Source organism: Heterodontus francisci, chromosome 8 (assembly GCF_036365525.1).
Source record: "Heterodontus francisci isolate sHetFra1 chromosome 8, sHetFra1.hap1, whole genome shotgun sequence".
NCBI classification, from domain to species: domain Eukaryota; kingdom Metazoa; phylum Chordata; class Chondrichthyes; order Heterodontiformes; family Heterodontidae; genus Heterodontus; species Heterodontus francisci.
In genome coordinates, this window is record NC_090378.1 from 76,706,437 (window position 1) to 76,730,991 (window position 24,555).

The 24,555-nt window shown below is 41.7% G+C and overlaps 1 protein-coding gene across 1 annotated transcript in view; it reads right to left on the minus strand.

Moving 5' to 3' along the window:
- lamc1 (laminin, gamma 1) overlaps positions 1 to 24,555 on the minus strand; it is a 295,855-nt gene that overhangs the window by 56,012 nt on the left and 215,288 nt on the right. Inside the window, exons 6-13 of the mRNA XM_068037397.1 lie at positions 19,473 to 19,590; positions 16,151 to 16,249; positions 12,690 to 12,826; positions 11,636 to 11,758; positions 11,218 to 11,407; positions 10,042 to 10,154; positions 6,342 to 6,563; positions 4,330 to 4,518 (exon numbers count right to left, since the gene is read on the minus strand). Of these exons, the coding sequence (XP_067893498.1) occupies positions 4,330 to 4,518; positions 6,342 to 6,563; positions 10,042 to 10,154; positions 11,218 to 11,407; positions 11,636 to 11,758; positions 12,690 to 12,826; positions 16,151 to 16,249; positions 19,473 to 19,590 (1,191 nt within the window). The remainder of the gene's footprint in view (positions 1 to 4,329; positions 4,519 to 6,341; positions 6,564 to 10,041; positions 10,155 to 11,217; positions 11,408 to 11,635; positions 11,759 to 12,689; positions 12,827 to 16,150; positions 16,250 to 19,472; positions 19,591 to 24,555) is intronic.

Sequence of the window (24,555 nt, forward strand, 5' to 3'; positions counted from 1 at the left end):
TAGGAAGGCAAATGGAATTTTGTCCTTCATTGCTAAAGGGATTGAGTTTAAAAGCAGAGAGGTTGTGTTGCAGCTGTATAAGATACTGGTGAGGCCGCACCTGGAGTACTGTGTGCAGTTTTGATCTCCTTACTTGAGAAAGGATGTACTGGCACTGGAGTGGGTGCAGAGGAGGTTCACTAGGTTGATTCTGGAGTTGAGGGGGTTGGTTTATGAGGAGAGACTGAGTAGATTGCGATTATATTCATTGGAATTCAGAAGAATAAGGGGGGGATCTTATAGAAGCATATAAAATTATGAAGGGAATAGATAAGATACAAGTAGAGAGGATGTTTCCACTGGCAGGTGAAGCTAGGACAAGAGGGCATAGCCTCAAGATTAGAGGGAGCAGATTTAGGACTGTATTAAGAAGGAACTTCTTCACCCAGAGGGTTGTTAATCTATGGAATTCCTTGCCCAGTGAAGTAGTTGACGCTTCTTCAGTAAGCGTTTTTAAAGCTAAGGTAGATATCTTTTTGAACAATAAAGGAATTAAGGGATACGGTGAGAGAGCGGGTAAGTGGATCTGAGTCCACGAAAAGATCAGCCATGATCTTATTGAATGGCGGAGCAGGCTCGAGGGGCCAGACGGCCTACTCCTGCCCCTAGTTCTTATGATCTTATGATCTAAAGTGGATAAATCGCCAGGACCTGATGGATTACATCCCAGGTTGTTAAAGAAAGCCAGGGAGGAAATAGTGGATGCGCAGAGGATCATCTTGAAATCCTCACTAGATACAGGCGAGGTACCAGATGATAGAACGTTCGCAGATCTCCAACCATTGTTTAAAAAGGGTGCGAGGGATAGGCCAAATAATTATAGGCCAGTCAGTCTGATCTCGGTGGTGGGTAAATTATTACAATCAATTCTGAGGGGCAGGATAAACTGCCACTTAGAAAGGCACAGATTAATCAGGGATAGTCAGCATGGATGTGTTAAGAGAAGGTCATGTCTTATTAACTTACTGAGTTTTTGAGGACTTAACAGGGAGGATTGATGAGGGTAGTGCAGTGGAGGTTGTCTACATGAATTTTAGTAAGGCATTTGACAAGGTCCCGACTGGCAGACTGGTCAGTAAAATGAAAGCCCATGGGAAACATGGGGATGTGGCAGGTTGGATCCAGAATTGGCTCAGGGACAGGAAATAAAGGGTAGTAGTCGATGGATGCTTTTGCAAATGGAAAGCTGTTTCCAGTGGTGTTCCACAGGGCTTAAATGTGGGAGGCATGATTGGGAAATTTGCTGAAGACACAAAAATTGGCCCTGTAGTTAATAGTGAAGAGGATAGTTGTAGACTCCAGAATGATATCAAAGGTTTGGTACAGTGGGCGGGAAAGTGGCAAATGGAATTCAATCCAGAGAGGTATGAGGTAATCCATTTGAGGAGGACAAATAAAGCGAGGGAATACACAATAAATAGGAGGACATTGAGAAGGGTAGAAGAAGTGAGAGTCCTTGGAGTGCATGTCCACAGGTCCCTGAAGGTGGCAGGACAGGTAGATAGAGTGGTAAGGAAGGCATACGGATTGCTTTCCTTTATTGGCCAAGGTACAGAATACAAAAGCAGGGAGATGATGCTGGAACTGTATAAAACACTGGTTAGGCCACAGCTGGAGTATTGCGTACAGTTCTGGTCACCACATTACAGAAAGGACAAAATTGCTGTGGAGAGAGTAGAGGAGATTTACAAGAATGTTGCCAGGGCTTGAAAGTTGCAGCTATGAGGAAAGATTAGATCGGCTGGAGTTGTTTTCCCTGGAACTGAGGAGGCTGAGGGTGACTTAATTGAGGTGTACAAAATTATGAGGGGCCTAGATAGAGTGGACAGAATAGACCTGTTTCCCCTGGCGGGGAGGTCAGTTACCAGGGGACACAGATTTAAAGTGATTGGTTGAAGGATTAGAGGGGACATGAGGAAAAACATTTTCATCCAGAGGGTGGTGCGTGTCTGGAATTCCCTGCCAGGAACGGTGGCGGAGACAGAAACCCTCAATTCTTTTAAAAGGTACCTGGATATGTACCTGAAGTGCTGTAACCTGCAAGGCTATGGACCGGGTGCTGGTAGGTGGGATTAGACTGGGCGGCTTGTTTTTTTCAGCCGCCATGGACACAATGGGTTGAATGGTCTCCTTCTGTGCCGTAATTGTTCTATGGTTCTAAAAGTAGATTTTTGTCATGACTGGCTCGATTAAAATAATGATGCTGCTCCTCTCAGTTACACTGAACCACATTAAAAAATGCACTGTATATAATCTGTTCTATGGTTCCAATTACAATGGATAATTGAGGTAAATGCTTGGACTCAAAACACTGAAGATGTTGACTCCAAATTGGGAGAGCAACCAATGCACATTGAGAATTTAAATCAATACTACAGGCATTTTTCCATGAATATCTGAGGACACTGCCACTGCCACGTTTTATCCCTGAATTGTTCTTCAAAGATTGCATGCAAGCCTTAAATTTTTAAACCGATTCTTAAAGATACACATTTTATAAAGTCACTGTACATTTGAAGCACATCTTCTCATATTTTATAAAGCCATTGTGTATTGTGGTTGCATGCTTCTTGTAGAAGTGTGACTTGGTACGTGGACTGTTTTTAACATGACTATTCTGGTCCTGTGGGCAATGCAGGTCAGGGGATTAAGACAACTCGTTTGGTCTTGGTTTCTGTTGATTGGATAGATCAAAGGACCCAGTGAAATGGGGTGGGAAAAGAGAAGGGTCTACAAGCTACTGATCATGTTGGATGGAGTCGTTGCCCTTCATCATCGCTGGTTTGTTATGCTCAGGTGACACTCTAAGAACACGTATTTTGGTATTTCTCCATTCCAAGTGATGCCAAACATTGCCTGTTCTAATTGGAATATGTCCCATACCTTTTTCATGGGGGAGATCTGCATTACAAGGTGGGTGGAGGAGTAGGTGGAGAGAGAAATGCATCTTCTAACAATTAGTAAGAAGCATTGTGCAAGCATGCTGACTGCATTGAGACTAGTTGTTACCCTAGTGGCTTCCTGGATTACCATCCAGAATAGTTAGATGGAAGGGAATGATCAGAACATATGTAACAGGATGCTCTTAAGTGCATGACACACAATCTTGAAGTGGCCTTCATGCATTTTGTTTCAGCTGGTGGCTTGAGGATCTACTTCCTTATCATATAACATATCTCCTCCTTTAACGGACACCCTAGGTCTGGTTCTGAGAGTTCCTGTAATTCTTTGGTCATGAAGATGAACACAGTACATAGGGAAGAAATGCTATAGGGAAGTAGAAAAGATATATAGGGTTGGCTGATAATGAAATCTGCAAAGTATTTGAATGTTCTGGAAATGTCACTTTATCTGGAGATGGTTGTATCAATCAAGTGGGAAAAGGTGAAAAATTATTAATTTTACTAATAACTAATTGGCAGAAGGCCATCATGTCGCCCTCATGGAGGAACTGGCCTAATTTGCCCCTCTCTTTCTCATGCTAGGCTCTGAATCAACCAGAGGAGAGTACTCATGATGCCAGATTAGGGACAGGGCTGATGGACCCAATGGGATCTTCAACGAGGCACAAACCTCACTCCAGGCCAAGAGGGCTGCAGTGCTAATGGACTACTTTTCACTTTCTTTTGATATCTTTTAAGGGTATATGAAGGATAAGTTGTGCAAGGGAGGTGGGGTGGGATGGTGTTGGTGGTGGCGGGGAGGTGGTTGGGAAGGCAGTCCTAGCTTCCCTTCCCTGCAATGAGTTTTGCCAAGAGGCTAGGGACCAGGCACAATATCCAATCTCTTGGGTCTGGCTGGCCAATAATTTGGAAGGCTGAGGCCTCATTCTTGTTTTGGGAATTGAAAGCACATTCACAGCCTCTAGTGGACTTCAAAGAACTTGGAATGCAATTATCAAAATCATGAAATTGTCTGACTGCTATATGAAATGTCTTTCTCAGGATATGAGCAGCAAGGGTAAGGTTGTCCTGAAGCCATTAAGAGTCAACAATGTAGAGTGAGCTTGAGTTACATATAGGCCAAATCAGGTATGGCTGAGAGGTTTCCTGAAACACATGGGCTGCATGTGCAGGATTCAAATCAACTTACTGAATATGTTGCTAAAGGATAGATCCTATTTCCAATCACAAATATATATCGCGTGAATGCTATTTGAGCATTAGAATGCCAATTAATGTGCAAATTGAAAAACAATGCCAACAAATTTGCATATATAAGAAATGTGACAATGATGCCAGGACAAATTGCATTCATTTACAAATACTTTTCAACTGTTGAGGACCTCACCAGTCGTTCCTGTAGGGCAGTTGGTACACACTATATCCCTAGTTTTTGGCACCATGGCACAGCTTGAACCACTTGGACAAGGGCATGGACTGCAGTCCTCTGAGCTACCAGCTGTAGGATCACCATAGTAACCATCCCTACACCGCTCACAGTTTGATCCTGCTGTGTTGTCCCTGCAGTAACATTCACCTGTGGATCGACCAGACACAAAGCAGTTAATTATCCATATGTCAAATATAGTCTGTCAAAATTAAAATGCTCAATTTGTTAATCCTTTCTGCAGCAGTACACACAAATGCACATAGATCTTTCAGATGACAGGCAGGATTACAGATAATTTCTTGAAAGATAGGTATTTTATAAGCATCACGTGGAAGCCCACTCTCCAGTGCTACACATATTTGATGGTTAGGTGAAACTTTCCCATGAATTTTAAAACAAGTGTGGATGATCCCAGGAACATTGTGAAACCAACTCTTACTCATGTACCAGAGACAAGTCTGATAAAGCCCTTCTGGACTGTCTTGCCCTAAATGAGATCCTAAAATATGGTGGGACAAATCATAATAGATAACAACTGCAGAGGAAAATCAAGGAAACAACAGCACTGAAATGACCAATGTTACTGAAAATTAACATTCTTGGTTTGTTTAGACTTAGGATTATAGATCTACTACATTAAAGGGCAATAAGAAACCTATTACTTTTAAAAGAAATTCTCGGAATATGGGCATTGCTAGCAAGGTGAGCATTTATTGCCCGTTACTAATAGGCCTCGAGAAGGTGGTGGTAGGATTACTTCTTGAACCACTGCAATTCGTTTACTCCCACAATGCTGTTAGCTAAGAAATTCCATGGTAAGAAGCAACAGGATTTTGACCCAGCAGCAAAGGAATCGCATTAGGTACAGCACTGTTTTGATGAGGTTTGAAATGCATGCATTTCTACAGATGAGGATTCTCACCGATAAACAAGCGAAAATTATATCACATTATAAGAAACTGCAACTCTGCTAACTTCCATTTAAAACAAAGGCACTGACGAATTTACAATTCATTTTAAAGAATACTGAGAGTCAAAAGCCTCTTCAAAAGAAAAGAACACCAGCTTCTTCCCAGAAATATTCAATTATGTGGTCAAATATTTTGCTGGCATTTGTCAGGCTGATGCCTGAACAAGGTCTACCTAGGTGAGGTATCAGAAGATGACAGTATGCATACCTCAGCAAGTAGTCAACACCTTTCGGAGAAGGAGGAAGGAATAACTGGTGAAGGTGTTAGGGGCACTGGAAGGTTAACAGAGGGCACCACACCCTTTAAATAAATTGTACTAAATTGATAGATACATGAGACAGCCACTGGAAAATTGAAGCATTCATTTAGAAGGTAAGTGGAAAGTTTCAAATAGTAAAAGGATTTTTCAAGATCAAACATGCTATTTTGGAAGCAAAGCCTGAAATATTCCTTTTAGGCTACTAACACCCATGATAAAGACAGGCAAAAGCTGACAAATAGTTTGTTCTTTAGGTAAAGGAACCCACTTATAACCACAATACCTTCAAACATTCAACCATATTCTGATTTAGGTAGGATGCATGTTACCCTAAATGTTGTTAAGGGGTATGGGTGTAGGTTGATGAACAACATGCCCCATGACAACTTCTCAAAATCAGGCAGACCTGAAAGCGAAGTTGAGATATTTCACACCAAGCGGGGAGAAAAAAAAATACAAGTCTGTTTACTCTTATGCATCATAAATTTGGAAATTAAATTCGCAACACATCTTGGGTACCTCCCTGCTAAGAATGATGTCGCACAATGGGAGAGGTGGGCAATAGAGAACAGAAAAGGCAGGGTAAAGAAAAGAGTTGGAAGGGGAAAACAGCACTGCACAAAACATTACATATATTAAAACAAACAACTATACCAAGCACTGGTTTATTCAGAATGTCTGAGAGCACAAAAAACACCAATCTAAGCACAGCTTTCCAAACTTAAGCTCTTGCCACTCACCACTTTCAGGATCACAGGAATCACTATGTCCATTGCAGCTACAGGGCACACAGGGACTGAATGCTCCACGACTAGGATCCTCCCTCCTGTAGCCCAATGCACACTGTTCACAGAATTGTCCACGGTATGCAGCTGGGCAGGTGCATTGCTCTACCCATTGAGCAGGGGATCCAGAACCAGGACGAGCAGTAAGCAGAGTCACGTCATCCAAGTGGCCAGCACCTATGGGGGAATAAACAGATATTAGCCACAAGCACATTTTGTGAAAATCACTATCATGCAAATTTTTGGACACCAGCAGAAAAAGAAACAATATTCCAAAACATTGATAATATATATGTAGAACAGGTGAACAGCGTCAGTTTTATTTCCTTTTATTGGAATTATTCGGATTGCAGTCTGTGTGGATTTACGTACGGCATTGGAATACTACTACCTGCAAGTTGCCCTCCAAGTCACGCACAAGCCTGATTTAGAACCATATCACTGTTTCTTCACTGTCGCTGGGTCAGAACGCTCTTCCTAACAGCACTATGGGTATACCTACACCACAAGGACAGCTGCAGTTCAAGGCAGCAGCTCAACACCACCACCTCCTCAAGGGTAATTAGTGATGGGGAACAAATACTGGCCTTACCACCGATGCTCACATCCCATGAAAGATTAAAATAAATGTCTTTCCTATTCTCTAGAAGTCCCTCCCTAAACTTCACTGCCTCTCTTGCCACCTTTAAAAACCTCTTCAAAACCATCTCTTTTGAGTTAGATTTTGGTCACACTTCAGATTCTCTCTCTTCATGGCTTGGCATCCATTTTCCTTACACCCATTTGTGAAATACCATGCAACGTTTCTTTAAAGCAAATACATAAATGCAAGTTGTCTTACTGCCAGAAGATGACAAAGGAAATGTTTAAATGTTGATCTACATTCTCAACTATACAAATGCAGAGTAATGAGGAACAAATTGAATGAATTGCATGCGCAAATTCAAGTTAGTGGGTACGACATGGTAGCCATTACTGAGACATAGCTGCAAAATAGTCAGGATTGGAAACTAAATATACCAGTTGTAAGGTCTACAGGAAAGATAGGGAGTTTGATGGAGGGGGAAGAGTAGCATCAGTGATTAAGGATTAAATTACTTCTATGATAAGACATAATAATGAGGTAAGCAGGCAGTGGAGAGGTAGAAATAAGAAAAATAGGTGAGAGTTGTGTTATAGGCCCTCTGGTGAGCAGCTGTGAAGTGGCAAAATGTATTAATGCAGAGATTAGACAAGCATGTAGCAAAGGCAGAGTGGTTTTAATAGGGGATTTGTAACTTCAGTATAGATTGGGATAAGCAGACAAGCTTGTGTCAGAAAGGCAGCGAATTTCTTTATGTTCAGGATAGTTTTCGAAAGCAGTATGGCCGAGAACCAACAAAACAGCCGGCCATATTAGATTTAATAAATAAGCAATGAGCCAGATTTAGTTAACAGTTTAACAGTGCATGAACATTTATCTCATATTGGCCATAATATGATAGAGGTCAATGTTGTGTTTGAACAGGAGAAATGTAAAACAGCTACTAATGACTTGGGTAATGCTGGCTTCAATGTGATGAGACAGAGATTATCCACAATTAACTGGGCAAATCTGTTAATGGCTAAAATGACAGATCAGTGGGAGGTATTCAAAGAAGAATTTAACCTGATACTGAACCATTCATAACCCGAAGGAGCAAGAGCTCTACTTGCCAAAAAAAAAGCCATGGTTGATGGAAGAGATAAGGGGCAAAATAAAACTAAAAGAAAAAGCAGCTAAGAATGCAAAAATAGCACAAATCCCAGCCAATGGTACAGATACAAGGAGCAACAAAGGGTAAAGAAACAAATAGTAAAAACAGTGATCTGTGAGAATGCACAAAGTGGAACTGTAGCTAGCTTTGTGAAGATCTTGTTATCCAGTGACCTACAATTGCAATTATAGCTGTCCTTGGCTAGTAAAATAAAAAGACTTTATACCCTAATTAATGAGTCAGCTCTACGGAATTATATATTTTTCCCCTTCTGGAAGTGATAATTCTTTAAATCAGAATGAAGGGACTAAGGTCAAGGCTACAACTTTAAGACAAAACTATTCATTAAAATAAGAAATGTAAAACAAGAGCAAATACTCAATGGCCTCCAGATCGCAGTGGTGCAATTGTAACAGGAAGCTTTTAAGGATTTTAATGTGTGTGGTGCATGTGTGTGGTGACATGTACTTGGAGAACTAATTTGCAAGGTTAAGGGGAAAAACAAGGGTGTGGGACTAAATTGGACAGCTCTCAAAAGGTTGGCTCAGGTGTGAAGAGCCGAATGGCCTCCTGCTGTGCCATAGGATTCATGATTCAGCATTCATACAGGGAATAATTTCAAAATTTGCAGATGACACAAAACTTGGAAGTACTGTGCACTGTGAGGAGGATAGTGATAAACTTCAAGAGGACATTGATAGGCTAGTGAATGAGCGGACAAGTGGCAGATGAAATTTAATGCAGAGAAGTGTGAAGTGATTCATTTTGGTAGGAAGAACGAGGAGAGGGAATATAAAAGGTACAATTCTAAAGGGGCTGCAACAGCAGAGGGACCTGGGGTGTATATGCATTAATTATTGAAAATGGTAGGGCATGTTGAGAAAGTGTTTAATAAAGCACACGGGATCCTGGGTTTATAAATAGGGGCATAGCGTACAAAACCAAGGAAGTTATGATAAACCTGTATAAAACACTGGTTCAGCCTCAACTGGAATAGTGTGTCCAGTTCTGGGCAGCACACTTTAGGAAGGATGTTAAGGCATTAGAGTAGATGCAGAAAAGATTCAGAAGAAGTTCCTCATCCCTGGAACTTGAGTTACACACTAGAATTGATCAACTGGCTTGATGGTATCAATTTCGAGACCATGGCAGGGGGTTTTCTGCTTCTGAGTTTTCCCAGCACATGAGTTCCCACCTATTCATTTCAGACCATGGCTCAGGTATTGGATTACTGAGTCCACCACTCAGGGTGAGGTGGTCCTAAACTTCTATCACCAGATGTGTCATTCTGGTGCCACATCAATCTCAAAAAGCCATTGCTTATCTCCCTCTTACAAACAGGCCAGTCACTAACTGTTGTTATTAGAGATCTCACAACTGTGGATCTGAGGCCTCGCTCGGTAGACAGCATGAACCAGGAACTACTTACAAATGGCCTGATAAGCAACACAACACACCATTAAATGTATGAGTGTTTTACTGCCACTCTCTGGACTGCAGTATGAACAATGCCATAACACCAGTCAGAGATGTGCAGCTTCAGCAGACAGGTCCTCCTTCTGGTCTCCTGTTTCTGCAGCCTGGAGCTGCCTTGCCTTGCCTGGAGCCTGCTGCCTGAAGCGGGGCCCGTCAAAGCACGTTGTTCCTGAGCCTATTACATTGCCTTCCCGAGCCTGGAGGCAGGCAGCTGCTGCTGATCAAGCCACTTTTAAATAGTTACAGGTTCTTGCTGTCTATCAAGCAAGGCCTCAGATCCATATTTGATTCAAATGAGACAAGGCAACAGAACAGACTTGGAAGCCAATGTACTTCGACAGGCAGGTCCCACTACTGGTTTCCTTTCCAGTCAGCACCACAGAGGCAGGGTGCATGCATAGGCACGATCGAAAGAGTACGCATAATCGTTAGAAGACACTTACTATGCTCGCTGTATGTGCCTCGAATCTTGATAGCTGTCAGATTGTGGAGAAGTCTCTGAAATTCAAAAGAGGAAAGCAGTGGCCTCCAGGGATAACTCGTCACTTCATGAAGTCTGAAAACAAAAAACTTGGGCTATTATAAACATTTATTTGCAATATTTTCGAGTATAACCTGTAGCTATTTCAAATTTAGCTCAAAATGTACAGTATCTACTTTGAACTTTTTACAGAGCCTTGAGCATAATTTGAATTGGAATGCACAAAGGAAAGAAGATTCTTGCATGGGTTGGGAGTAAAGTCTGTTTGTAATTAAACTGACATTGCTTTGAACACAAGGGGCTGGGTGGTTCAATGAACAACACCACAAGTTTTCATCTCTGGGATCTGGCTTTTAGCTCAGTTGAAGTAGATGGGATATATGCTCCTTTTTTTATATGAAGGGGAGAAAGAAACGTTGATCCTGCTGTTACAATAGAGATAATGGCTCATTTGACAGCAGCATATGGTTTCATACTGCTCAGTAGTTGGGCAACATGGAGCTCTCTGCATACATATTTAAATACAATCTGCAATGAAGCTAGTGTGAAACAACCATCTCAAGGTTGTCTTGGACAATGTCCAATAAATTGAATGCAGCAAAGACAGTTGCCTTAAACCGTAGTTACAAAACAGACTCTGCAATGCTGCAACCGGAAAGTCATGTACCTCTTCCCTTCTTTTGGACTGATAAGCAAACATCTGCCAGTGCAGATCTGAAACAGGCTAGTGTACAACTGCAGCTCAAGGCAATTCTCCCTCTGATCTCCTCTTCCCTTGAGGCCATTGGGGTGGGGGAAGAAAGCAAGCAGGGGAATAAATATTTGGCCTCTGCTCAGTATTCTCTCCCACCCCCCACCCCCACCAAAAGACATATATATTGTTGCTTCAATGTGGCCTACAGATAAATACACATTCCACCCCTTTCGACAAGCATGTTAGGGGCTCCAATATACAGCCCAAGGCTCCACTTGCCATTAATAAGTTTCTAAAATACAATGAATATATTTGGCCCAACTCAAAAGTCTGGAGCCCAGAACAGAGTCTATGTAATTCAATATGATTAAGAAATGATCATTGGTTCTAATTTTAATGACACATATACAGACAATAACCATTATGTTCTAGATCACATTTCACCTGAAGACAAAGTTCTGTGGGCTTTCTGTGGGATACTGGTTTCCCTGAGCGATTAGTGGAACCGCCACTCTCAGGCCTGCTCCTTCCAGCACTAGATCCTCAGCTGATAAACGCGTGTCTCTCTTGTCCACGTGGAAAGTGAAAGAGAGGTTCTGACCATAGCTCATCAGCTGATTCCCCAAAATATTTTCTGGAAAAAGAACACAAGGATAAGCAATGACTAGGTCTGCAAGTGGCTCAGGAGATGTTGCATTTTAAAGAGTAATAATTCATATCATCTCAGATGGTTCTAGGCCTTCACCTTAGCAATTCCGTAAACCTTCCATTTGCTCGGTCATGAAGCAGCAATTATCAAATCAGTTGTATTCATTTTCTTTGGAACAGGATAACATATTGTGCAATGATTGAATTTACATACCAGGAGCAATGTAGTAAACAGGAAAATAATCGTTAGAGACCACAGAGATGTCACGGCTCACTGGGGACCACTGAAGCAGGATCTCAGTACCGTCTCGTTGTTCAGCCCGCCATCCATCATCACCTGCATATCCAAAAAGAGAAGTAAACAAACTCTTCACGCCACACTACAAGCATAGCAATGTACTGGCCTCTGGCCTATTATCACAGTTTCATTCAATGCCATTATGTAGGAACTATACTCATTTTCACTGCATGTTTACTTGTCTGTACAACACAGCTCTTTGAACAGATCAGTGGGATCATAATGAATTACAGTATCTACTTGAGAGTCTGTCCAATTATAATTGGTTTGGTACATACTTTGTAAAAGGAGTTAGGAACACAATAGGTCAGAAGAAATTCCCTTCCCCCACCACCCCCCCCAAACCCATAGTAATAGACATGAAAGGCATGCCCAAAGTTAATGATTACTTAATGAACTCCTTTAAGGTACAGCTGAATAAATGTCTCCCAAAGGGTTGAGTAACAGGCATAAGTTAATGTATAGACAAATACTGTACAGAACCCAGTGTATACAGTCTGTTTAAACCCCAGGAATGCTATTATAACTGGCCAGGGTAAACACTGGATTCATATCTTGCAGGGTTTTTTTTGATTACCTTTGAGGATCAGTGGTGATCTGTCAGGCACTCTACCTGTGGTTTCAATTACCCACCTCAGGAGATTGAGAAAGTTAGAGATGGAATACAAGATAGATTGACAGTGCAAGCTGGATATGTTCCACTGGAAAGAAGGGAGTCAATGGGCCAAAAATAAATTCTTTTCTAGTCCAATCTCTAAATATTCTTATGTACACAAAATAAAGATTTTAAGACTGAGAATGTAACCATTTGTTCATGCAATAAAGTTTCTACTGGAGACTGAGCTGAATGTTACCGTATTTGTCAAGTCTGCATCAAATCTTTTTCAAAGGTCAGCAATACCAAGTCAAGTAAGTACACGGCCACAGTTAGAAATATGGAGGTGTGTAGGTTAGAAAATCTCAGCAAAACCTGTATCAAAGCTTGATGTGATCCTCTCTATGCTGTAACCCTCTGCTTTGCTACAAACAGATGAATGGCCAAAACAGAAGCAGGCTGTGCAGCCATGGGGGTTCTGGGGGTCAAGGTTGAAAAATCCTGGCTTGCATCTAAAGAAAAGAAAAAATCTCTCATTATGAACTTATTTAGTGATAACATTTCAAACTAATTTGTTGATATATATGAACCTTGTTGCTAAATTATTGAATTATCTATACAATGCAAAAGCCACATAACCTTTGTTTGTTTGCAAACCAGCCAGTCAGTGATTTGCCTTCAATTAAAATAAGCCTCAATCAACAAACCTATCTAAATATACGGAAAGAATGGTTTCCTCAGCTAAAACATAGCAACATGCCAATTAAAATTTCCAATTAACTATTTTTATTACGTACTCCTAAATAATGATGACAGAGGACAATGACTTGTGTACTTCTGAAGTTACTTTGAGTTACTATTTTGCCACTCATAGGTTCCATATTCTGGGCCAGTTCAGGACATGTACGTGGACTATTGAAAATAAACCTTCCGATTGCAGTTGCACAGCTTACAGACAGCAAAAGTACGTTGATCTAGAACCCAAAGCAGCACTGAAGCTGCGGGAGGGAGTTCAGGGAAAAACGACAAAGATGAACCGATGACATGAAGCCCTCAGTTATGAAGAAACATACAGAGCTGAACATGTTTTCATTAGAGAGAAGATAACTGCGGTGAGACATGATCCAGATCTTAAAAAATGATGAGAGACGTAGATGTTGATGTATGCAAGCTATTTGACTTGGACCACGGCCACAAAACTAGAGGAAAGGGATTTAAAATTAAATCAGCCTCAAGTGAGACGAGAGATTAAATGAATATTTTCCCCTGATGGAATTTTGGATATATAGAACAGACTCAGTTCCTGTTAACATAGATGATGCTGTAAAGAAAAAGACCTGCATTTATATAACAACTTTCATGACCTCAGGAGGTCCCAAAGAGCTTTACAGCCAATTGGCTACTTTTGAACTGCAGTCAATGCAGTAATATAGGAAATGTGGCAGCCAATTAACACACAGCAATCCCACAAACAACAATCTGATAATGATCAGATAATTCATTTTTTTTTTAGTGACGTACGTCAGCCAAGAGCGACGTCTCAATTCATTCCATCTTAGCTGCCTCCGGAGAATCCTTGGCATCAGGTGGCAGGACCGTATCTCCAACACAGAAGTCCTCGAGGCGGCCAACATCCCCAGCATATACACCCTACTAAGCCAGCGGCGCCTGAGATGGCTCGGCCATGTGAGCCGCATGGAAGATGGCAGGATCCCCAAAGACACATTGTACAGCGATCTCGTCACTGGTACCAGACCCACCGGCCGTCCATGGCTCCGCTTTAAAGACGTCTGCAAATGCGACATGAAGTCCTGTGACATTGATCACAAGTCGTGGGAGTCAGTTGCCAGTGATCGCCAGAGCTGGCGGGCAACCATAAAGGCGGGGCTAAAGCGTGGCGAGTCGAAGAGACTTAGCAGTTGGCAGGAAAAAAGACAGAAGCGCAAGGAGAGAGCCAACTGTGTAACAGCCCTGACAACCAATTTTATCTGCAGCGCCTGTGGAAGTGTCTGGCACTCTAGAATTGGCCTTTATAGCCACTCCAGGCGCTGCTCCACAAACCACTGACCATCTCCAGGCACTTACCCATTGTCTCTCGAGACAAGGAGGCCAAAGAAGAGGAGAAGATGATGATGATATTGAGGGATAAATATTGACTGATAAATATTATTAGTAATAGTGCCATGGGATCTTTTAACTTTATGGATGCCAACAATCTACTCATCATCAGCCTGACCTTTACCACATCAATAGTCTGAAAATACTTAGATTCAGCACAGCTTCCTCTTACATTTGAATCTGACTACATTTTTAAATCTCATACCTTTAACAACCAGGCAAAACAGCAAAACTACTAGAAAGGAACTGCCTGTTAAGTGATCCAATAAAACAACTCCTTTGAACTAAGGATGCTTTCAAATAGTTGTTTTGTTAACCCAATTTCACAAACAGTGCAAAAATCTAGGATATCACTGAGCCAGTCTGATATACAAGATTCTAGAATGATGTTACCTTCCAAACTAAGTGACATCTGCAACCCAAAGGGGCAACAATAAAAGAACTTCCCTTACTTCAGAGGATTTCAAGGTGAATGTTCCAGCAAAACCAGTAGTAGAACCAAGTTCCTATGGATGCCTAGCTTTTAAGGAAATATCCAAAGAAAGCTTTGTCCAATTGTGGCTGGACCCAATAGCTTTGTTTGATCAAGGAAAAGGTACACATCGTACCCCTTAACCTGATGGTCTTTAATTATCTGTGGAACTGATCCATTTGAAGCATCCTCCTAAATTGGATGAATCTCTCATGTAAATGGAAGTGCAGTAAATGAAGCTACCTTAAGGTTCAACCCATCTCTGTTGTAGAAATGAAGTACGCCTCTAAGTGTTTTGATGAAGGACAATTCAAAAAAAACTTGAATATTCATGAAAAATTGGAGAAATTCCACAGAAGGTGCTGGATCCCACAGGATTTAGCAGTTCAGAGTGACCATGCATCAGAACACTTAGTTTTGAAAATCAATTTAAAAAATCCTCTACTATGGAGATACGCATGGCATGCTTGCATCCAAGAACAAGGGCTTTTACTGCAAAATTGCAGTCGCTAGGCAGCAAGTCACTTTACACATAACAGGCATAACTTTGTGCGATTTTTCACAGGATGTCACACTGTGCCAGGAAAGTTAACGCTGAAGCTTCAAAAACTGGACTTGGCCCAATTCTGAAGTCAAAAGGTGGGTTCAAGAGTTTTTCCTGCTTGGAGAACAGGAAGATATTGTCACTGACAGAGCGAGAATTACCGGTGGCCTGCAGGCAAGGCTTTTACCCAGTGTAGGAAATCATACAACATTTACAAGAAAGCTATAGACTGCTGAAGAAACATTGTCCCAGTCAGTTGCTCCCACAGCCCTATTCTAAGATATGTAAAAGATAAAAGCATGAAGATGGGTGGGGGAAGGGGGAATTCAAAACTAGGGGTCATAAATATAAAGCAGTCACTAATAAATCCAATAAAAATTTCAGAAGAAACTTCTTCATCCAGAGGTTAGGACATGGAACTTGTTACCACATGAAGTGGTTGAGGCAAATGGCACAGATTCATTTAAGGGACAGTGATATAAGTACATGAGGGAGAAAGAAATAGAAGAATGTGTTGATAGGGTTAGATGAAGAAGGGTGGGAGGAGGCCCGTGCACAGCATAAACGCTGATATAGACAAGATGGGCAAACTGCCTATTCCTGTGCTGTAAATTCTACGCAAAATGACAAATAAGCAAAGATACAACTTTTCTCTAGAACTGTGAGAATCACATATCTTCAACAAAAAAAACTCAAGTTTACCTCTCACAGTTGAATCCCTCTACATTATTCTTGCAGATACAACGTCCTGTATCAACACTGCATTCTGCTGTACTACCAGAAGGATTGCAGGCACATGGTCTGTCAACAGAGAAAGCATATTAGAAACACAAGAACAAGTGAACCCGAGAAATGCTCCTGCACCAATGGAAAATGGAGCACCAATAGTTGATACAATTGCAAAATACTGCGAATGCTGGAAATCCAAAACATAAACAGAAAATACTGAAAATATTCAGCAGGTCTGGTAGCATCTGTGGAGAGCAAAACAGTTAACTTTTCAGGTCAGTGACCTTTCATCAGAACTGCAAAGTGTTACAGTTGGGATGATGGTGCAAGGCATATCATAATTACTGATCCCATTTTTTTCCCCAGACAACAGGTGCTGGTAATGGTCCTGCTGTTGCCATTTACAGCCCCTCGAGACCCATCTTTTATTTCTTTCCTTGTCCCATTACCACCCCATTTTGTTTTGGACCATTATTTGTTGTTATTTAATCATTCCTGCCTTCCAATCTATCACAGACCTTCTCTTTTCTTCTTTCACCCTCTCCCCCAAATGTTTCCCTGCCTCTACACTTGCTTAAAACCGATCACATCTTATACCATTTTCACATCCTGATGAAAGGTCACTAATCTGAAACACTAGCTTTTCTCTCTACAGATGCTGCCTGATCTGTTGAGTATTTTCCGTACTTTCTATTTATGTCACCAATAGCTAATGTCACTGCGCAGTAGTCAGCAGTATAGCCCTTTTACCTCAAAATGTACAACTGTGATGCCCCTACACTGAAGCTAAAATAGCACAACCAAAACATATAGCAAGTGTCTTTTGGTTTCATATTTTATGAAATATGGTATCTCAATTACGGCACAAGAACACAATTAGGAGCAGGAGTAGACTATTCGGCCCCTTGAACCTGCTCCGCCATTCAATAAGATCATGGCTGACGTGATTGTGGCCTCAACTCCATTTTCCTGCCTGCTCCCATAACCTTCGACTCCCTTGTTGATCAACAATCTATCTAACTCAGCCATGAATGTATTCAATGACGCAGCCTCCAGTGCTCTCTGAAGAGAATTCCACAGACCAATAATCCTCAGAGAAAAAAGTCTCTCATCTCAGTCTGAACAGGGAGACCCCTAATTTTTAAACTGTATCCCCTAATTCTAGACTCCCCAGGGTAAACATCCTTTCAGCATCCACCAAGTCCCCTCAGGATCTTATTTTTCAATAAGATCACTTCTCATTCTTTTAAACTCCAATGGGTAAAGGCCCAACCTGTTCATAAGATAATCCCTTCATCCCAGGAATCGGTCGAGTGAAACTTTCTAAGCAAGGAGACCAAAACTGTACACAGTACTCCAGATGCAGTCTCACTAAGGCCCTGTACAGCTGTAACACTTCCCTACTATATGCCATTCCCCTTGCAATAAATGTCAACATTCCATTTGCCTTCCTAATCACTTGCTGTACCTGCATACTAACTTTGTGATTCATGTACCAAGACACCCAGATCCCTCTGTACCGCAGAGTTCTGCAGTTTCTCTCCATTCAAATAATATACTGCTTTTTTATTTTCCCTGCCAAAGTGAACACTTCACATTTTCCCACATTATATTCCATCTGCCACATTTTTGCCCACTCACTTAACCTATCTAAATCCCTTTGCAGACTCTTTATGTCCTCTTGACAGCTTACTTTCCTACCTATCTTTGTGCCATCAGCAAATTTAGGTCCCTTCATCTAAGTCATTGCTATAGATTGTAAATAGTTGAGGCCCCAGCACTAATCCCTGTGGCACTTCATTAGTAACAGCTTTCCAACCCAAAAATGACCCATTTATCCCTACTCTCTGTTTACTGTTAGCTAACTAATCCTCTATCCATGTTAATATGTTACCCCTACACCATGAACTCTTATTTTGTGCAGTAACCTTTGATGTAGCACCTTATCAAATGCCTTTTGGAAATACAAGCACACCACGTCTACAGATTCCCCTTTATCCACCTTGCTTGTTACCTCCTCAAAGAATTCTAATAAATTAGTCAAACACAATTTCCCTTTCATAAAACCATGTTGGCTCTGCCTTGGTCAACTTGCACCTACATCTCTGAAATGGCTATCAGGTCGTACATATTTATTTCTATTTGTGCTATCAGTTTATCCATTTTGTTATGAATGCTGCAGGCATTGAAGCGATGTAGTGATTTTATGAACATTGAACAAGCTGTTCCACAGTTCTCCCAGCCCAAGCATAACGAAAATAACTTCAAAACAAGCTAATTTTTAAAATAAAGAGCAAAAAAGACGACTTTTTGTAGTTATATAACAATAAGATGGATACACTAATGTGACACTCCCACTTCAATTTACCAACTCATTGAATAAACAGGCTAACATGTTAATAATCAGAGTTCTTTTTGCCAAATTTCTCTCTCTCCCTCCCGAGTTATTGACTCCTTGCTGGGCTACAGCTTCATGAGCACTGGACGTTCTTACCTTACCAAGGGGGCAATTACTCACACAAGACTCAGACTATCCAACTGGATCTTTTCTGGAACCTTAGTTTCTGTACAATCTATACAAATGTTAACCCGAACACATGGGAAATTTGCCAGTAAGAAATAAAATGGCATGACAACCTAGAACTGCCTAATTAACTGAGTACAGAGTACTTGGAATTGACTAATAAGAAACAGCTACTTAAGGAAATTAATTGGAAATGCAAAGCAGCAATTTAAAATATATATAATCTTGTCTACACACACTTAACTCTTGACAGAAACGGTCTTCTGTGGAAACAAATTCTGCAACATTTTGTCATACAAAGACAGTGAAAAGGCATATTAATTTAACTAGCAAATGCTAATTTAAACTATAGTACCAGCAAATGCTAGTGTAAAACAGCTTATATAATGTAACTAATGCTGGCCACAATACCTTAATGTGTTTGATCGAAATTTCCCATGCTGTTTCAGCAGGGGCGTTAACCATTTCAAAGAAACAGATCAATGCCACCATTAAAATAGTGAAGAGGGGAATGTTACATGAACACAATCATTCAGTTATTAACTGCTAACAGTAATTTCTAATTCATAATAATTAACAGCTACAGCCAACATTGCTGGAAGAGGGAAAGCGATCTACAAACACAATACCTGTATTAATATCAGTGAGCAGCTAGATGCCTACCATCATCATAAACATCTGTCAAATAGTAGTTACTTAAATATCTGTTACCTTCATCGCTGGAAATGCATGAAAGGCGAGGAAACTACAATACAACAGGCTTCCAATTACCTGCATCCTGCTTCAGTTAGTGAGTGGTAGCCAGGCTGGCAATGGTCACATTTATCTCCCATCACTCCTGGCTTGCAGCTACACCGACCATAGATATCACACTGCGTGCTGATTGAACCTTGAAAGCAAAGAGAAGCAAATATAATTTGCCCATCTTGAAAGTAAGGCTTTTTAGGGATGTGGAGTAAGGAAAGGAATGAGAATTGATGAAACAAATTTAATGTTAAAAATGGTTGCTTCTATGGCGCAATTTGAATAATTCTGGTAACCAAAATCTTCATTTTGCTACCATTTGCATGATAACAGCATGCAGTGTTTTCTGGAAGTTATTTTACTGTTAGAATTCCAACTGCCTCCTCCACAAGGACCCAAAAAAATGAGAGGCACCGAATCCCAAAAGATAAATGGATGTGGCAAGTCATTGAGAGTCTAAATAGGAAGAGAAAAATAAACAGAGTTGCTATTGCTGAGAGGAGGGGAAAAAAGTTTACAAAAATTGAATATAAAAGATATTATCTGCATCGTAACACAATATATAGCTGCTGATACAATTGCACGCACGTATGCACAGAGCTTAATGCATAACATAGAAGTCTGGAAGAAAAACTCAACATAGTAATCTGAGCTCAAAGAACACATCAAATCCAATTTTAAAAATTGTGTTCCTTAAGTATGGATGAAAGGACCTGAGTCTAAGAAGCCAAAGTCTGGGAAAATTTAGCCAGATGTTGTTATGACAAGTTAAGCTCAACTACAAATTGTTTGTAATATAATAATGTTTTAAAAGCCCAGATGGAATCTTTCAAGTTTTCTAAAATTACAGCAATACAGTTGAATTACTGTGGTGACCCCTCTGTTTCTCGGGGATACATACTGAAACAGATTTGTGGGTTCCTAGAATCATAGGATGGTTACAGCACAGAAGGAGTCAATTCGGACTGTCATGTCTCTGCAAGAGCCACTCTTCCAGTCCCACTCCCTGCCTTTTCCATCCTGCCCAATAACATTTGAAAGTAAATTAAAGACCAATAGAAAATTACTTAGCAAGTGTGGAGAGATTCCAATATTTCTAATTAGTGCCAACACTATTTATAAGTGCATGTGCAGATTTATAAATAAATTTCCAGCACCTTATAAAGTTGCTGCGATGTCAAGTGAGTGTCAGACAGCCACAATGTTTCAGGATGCACGCAATTCCAAGTGTGCCCATTTTCAAAAGAAACTCAAAAGTTTCGTAGTTAATTTAAGCTATTGATTTATAACCAACTGACATTTAGATTTTATTAAAACTAATTGCAGAGTGTTCGGGAAAACTGAATCAGAGAAGAAAGAAAATCAGGGAGTTTGCAATATATTCATGTAGCTTTTTTTTGGTGATGCACTTTTCCTGGTGTCGCTGTCATTTACACATGTAAATTAGCTCCACTTAATTAATATATCCTTCACAATAAAAAATGATATTCTTAAGCCACAAAGATGGGACTCGAGTTTTGAGTTACTGATGGGAAAGGTTACATAAATAGTTCTGTCACTCCACTGGCAAAGCAAAAAATAAGACAAAGGATGGTAGAAATGTGGAACATCTGGCTAAATTTTCCCAGACTTTGGCTTCTTAAACTCAGGTCCTTTCATCCATACTTCAGGAACACAATTTTAAAATTGGATTTGATGTGTCCTTTGAGCTCAAATCACTATGTTGAGTTTTTCCTCCAGACTTCTATGTAATGCATAAATGAAAAGCATTAAATTCCAGCTCAATTAACAATTTTAACAACAACTTGCATTTATATAGCACCTTTAATGTAGCAAAACATCCCGAGGCGCTTCCTCCTTCTTCTTAGGCAGTCCGTCGGGACCGAGGGATGACTTGCTTCCACGCTATTTCAGTGATTTCTAACATGGCTAACAAGTCCGATGTGCGAACTGCAGACTCTACCACATGCGGGGCAGGTGGTGTTTGAAGACTTAGATAGGAGAGTTGCTTGGTTGGGGGGGGGGGGGGGAGCGGGGGGAGGTGGGTGCTGTGCACTCCTTCTACTGCCTGGACTTGGCTCTGCATGCTCATGTCGAAATCTCATGAGATGTTCGGTACCTTCCCAAATGTACTTACTCCACTTTGAGGGGTCGAGGGACAGGGTCTCCAGTGAGTTGGTGGGTATGTTGGATTTCTTCAGGGATGTTTTGAGAACATCCCTAAAGCGTATCCTCTGTCCTCCTGGGAGTCTTTTGCCACAACAAAGCTCAGAGTAAAGCAACATACTGCAGATGCTGGAAATCTGAAACAAAAACAAAATGTGCTGGAAATACTCAGCAGGTCTGGCAGCATCTGTGGAGAGAGAAGCAGAGTTAACATTTCAGGTCTGTGACCTCATTCTGATGAAAGGTCACAGACCTGAAACATTAACTTTGCTTCCCTCTGCACAGGTGCAGTCAGACCTGCTGAGTATTTCCAGTACTTTTTGTTTTTGTCTCAGAGTTCAGCAGCTGCTTCAGGATCCTGGAGTCAGGCATGTGAGTGACATGACCACCCAGCAAAGCTGGTTTTAGCCAATTAGAACCACGATGCTCAGAATGGCATCTTGGGAAGAGATGCTGACATTAGACCGCCTTACCTGCCAATGAATGCAAAGGATTTTGCGGAGACAACTTTGGTGGCATTTCTCCAGTTCTTGAGACGCCTGCTATAGATTGCTCAAGTCTCCAAAGCATAGGGATTACTGCTGCCTGGTATACCATGACCTTAGTCTAGGGTTTGAGATCCTGGTCCTTGAATACTTTCTTCCTCAGTCGACCAAAGGCAGAGCTTTTATTTTATTCATTAATGGGATGTGGGCGTCGCTGCATTTATTGCCCATCCCTAATTGCCCTTGAGAAGGTGGTGGCGAGCTGCCTTCTTGAACCGCTGCAGTCCATGTGGGGTAGGTACACCCGCAGTGCTGTAAGGAAGGGAGTTCCAGGATTTTGACCCAGCGACAGTGAAGGAACAGTGATATAGTTCCAAGTCAGGATGGTGTGTGACTTGGACGGGAACTTGCAGGTGGTGGTGTTCCCATGCATTTGCTGCCCTTGACCTTCTAGTTGGTAGAGGTTGCAGGTTTGGAAGGTGCAATCTAAGGAGCCTTGGTGCGTTGCTGCAGTGCATCTTGTAGATGGTACACACTGCTGCCACTGTGCGTTGGTGGTGGACGGAGTGAACGTTTGTGGATGGGGTGCCAATCAAGTGGGCTGCTTTGTCCTGGATGGTGTCAAGCTTCTCGAGTGTTGTTGGAGCTGCACCCATTCAGGCAAGTAGAGAGTATTCAAATCATCACACTCCTGACTTGTGCCTTGTAGATAGTGGACAGGCTTTGGGGAGTCAAGAGGCGAGTTTCTCGCCGCAGGATTCCTAGCCTCTGACCTGCTCTTATATAGCCACGGTATTTATATGGCTACTCAAGTTCAGTTTCTGGTCAATGGTAGCCCCTAGGATGTTGATAGTGGGGGATTCAGTGATCGTAATGTCATTGAATATCAAGGAGAGATGGTCATTGCCTGGCATGAATGTTACTTACCACTTATCAGCCCAAGCCTGGATATTATCCAAGTCTTGTTGCATTTCGACACGGACTGATTCAGTATCTGAGGAGTTGCGAATGGTGAACATTGTGCAATCATCAGCGAACATCCCCACTTCTGACCTTATGATTGAAGTAAGGTAACTGATGAAGCAGCTGAAGATGGTTTGGCCTAGGACACTACCCTGAGGAACTCCTGCAGTGATGTCCTGGAACCACAACCATCTTCCTTTGCGCTAGGTATGACTCCAACCAGCAGAGACTTTTCCCTGACTCCCATTGACTTCAGTTTTGCTAGGCTCCTCGATGCCATACTCGGTCAAATGCTGCCTTGATGTCAAGGTCAGTTACTCTCACCTCACCTCTTGGGTTCAGCTCTTTTGTCCATGTTTGAATCAAGGCTGTAATGAGGTCAGGTGCTGAGTGGCGCTGGCGGAACCCAAACCGAGCATCACTGAGCAGGTTTTTGCGAAGCAAATGTTGCTTGATGGCACTGTTGATGACACCTTCCATCACTTTACTGATGATTGAGAGTAGGCTGATGGGTCGGTAATTGGCCAGGTTGGACTTGTCCTGCTTTTTGTGTACAGGACATACCTGGGCAGTTTTCCACATTTCAGGGTAGATGCCAGTGTTGTAACTGTACTGGAACAGCTTGGCTAGGCGCGCGGCAAGTTCTGGAGCACAGGTCTTCAATACTATTGTCGGAATATTGTCAGGGCCCATAGCATTTGCAGTATTCAGTGCCTTCAGTCATTTCTTGATATCACGCGGAGTGAATTGAATTGGTTGAAATCTGGCATCTGTGATGCTGGGGACTTCAGGAGGAGCTGGCACATTGAAGGTGGCGGTGGATCTCGTCCTCTATATCTGCTTCCATAGAGAGAAGACTCCCAAGATACGGCGAATGGTCCACGTTTTCCAGAGTCTTGCCATGGATCCTGATTGAAGGAGGATGATGCTGTGCTGTGGGAGTGGGTTGGAAGTGGACCTTAGTTTTCCAGATGTTTAAAGCAAGGCCCATCCTCTCGTATGTTTGGTGAAGGAGTCAACAATGACTTGGAGCTCAATGAGGTTGGAGTGACCTTTGTTTTGGAGCGGAGGTGACGCAGAATGATTAATTTCCCATCTGTTCTTCAGTTAATCTCCAATCCTGTGGGGAGCTTGCTGGAGGAGAGATTCAAAATTGCGCAAGGAAGACGGAGAACAGGGTTGGTGAGATGACACAGCCTTGTTTGACACCAGTCTTCACTGAGACGGGGTCTGTGGTGGCCTGTTGGTGAGGATTACAGCTTGCACATCACCATGTTGTAGGCAAAGGATGCAATAAATTTCTGAGGGCAGCCAAACTTGAGGAGGACTTTTCATAAACTCTCACGATTGACGGAGTCAAAGGCTTTTGTGAGGTCAAAAGTGTCATATACAGTGGTTGGGGGTGGTGCTTCCTACGTTTTTCTTCGATTTGCCACACAGTGAAGATCATTTCAGTAGTGCCTTTCAGTGGGCGGTCTTGACAGTGCTGAAGAATT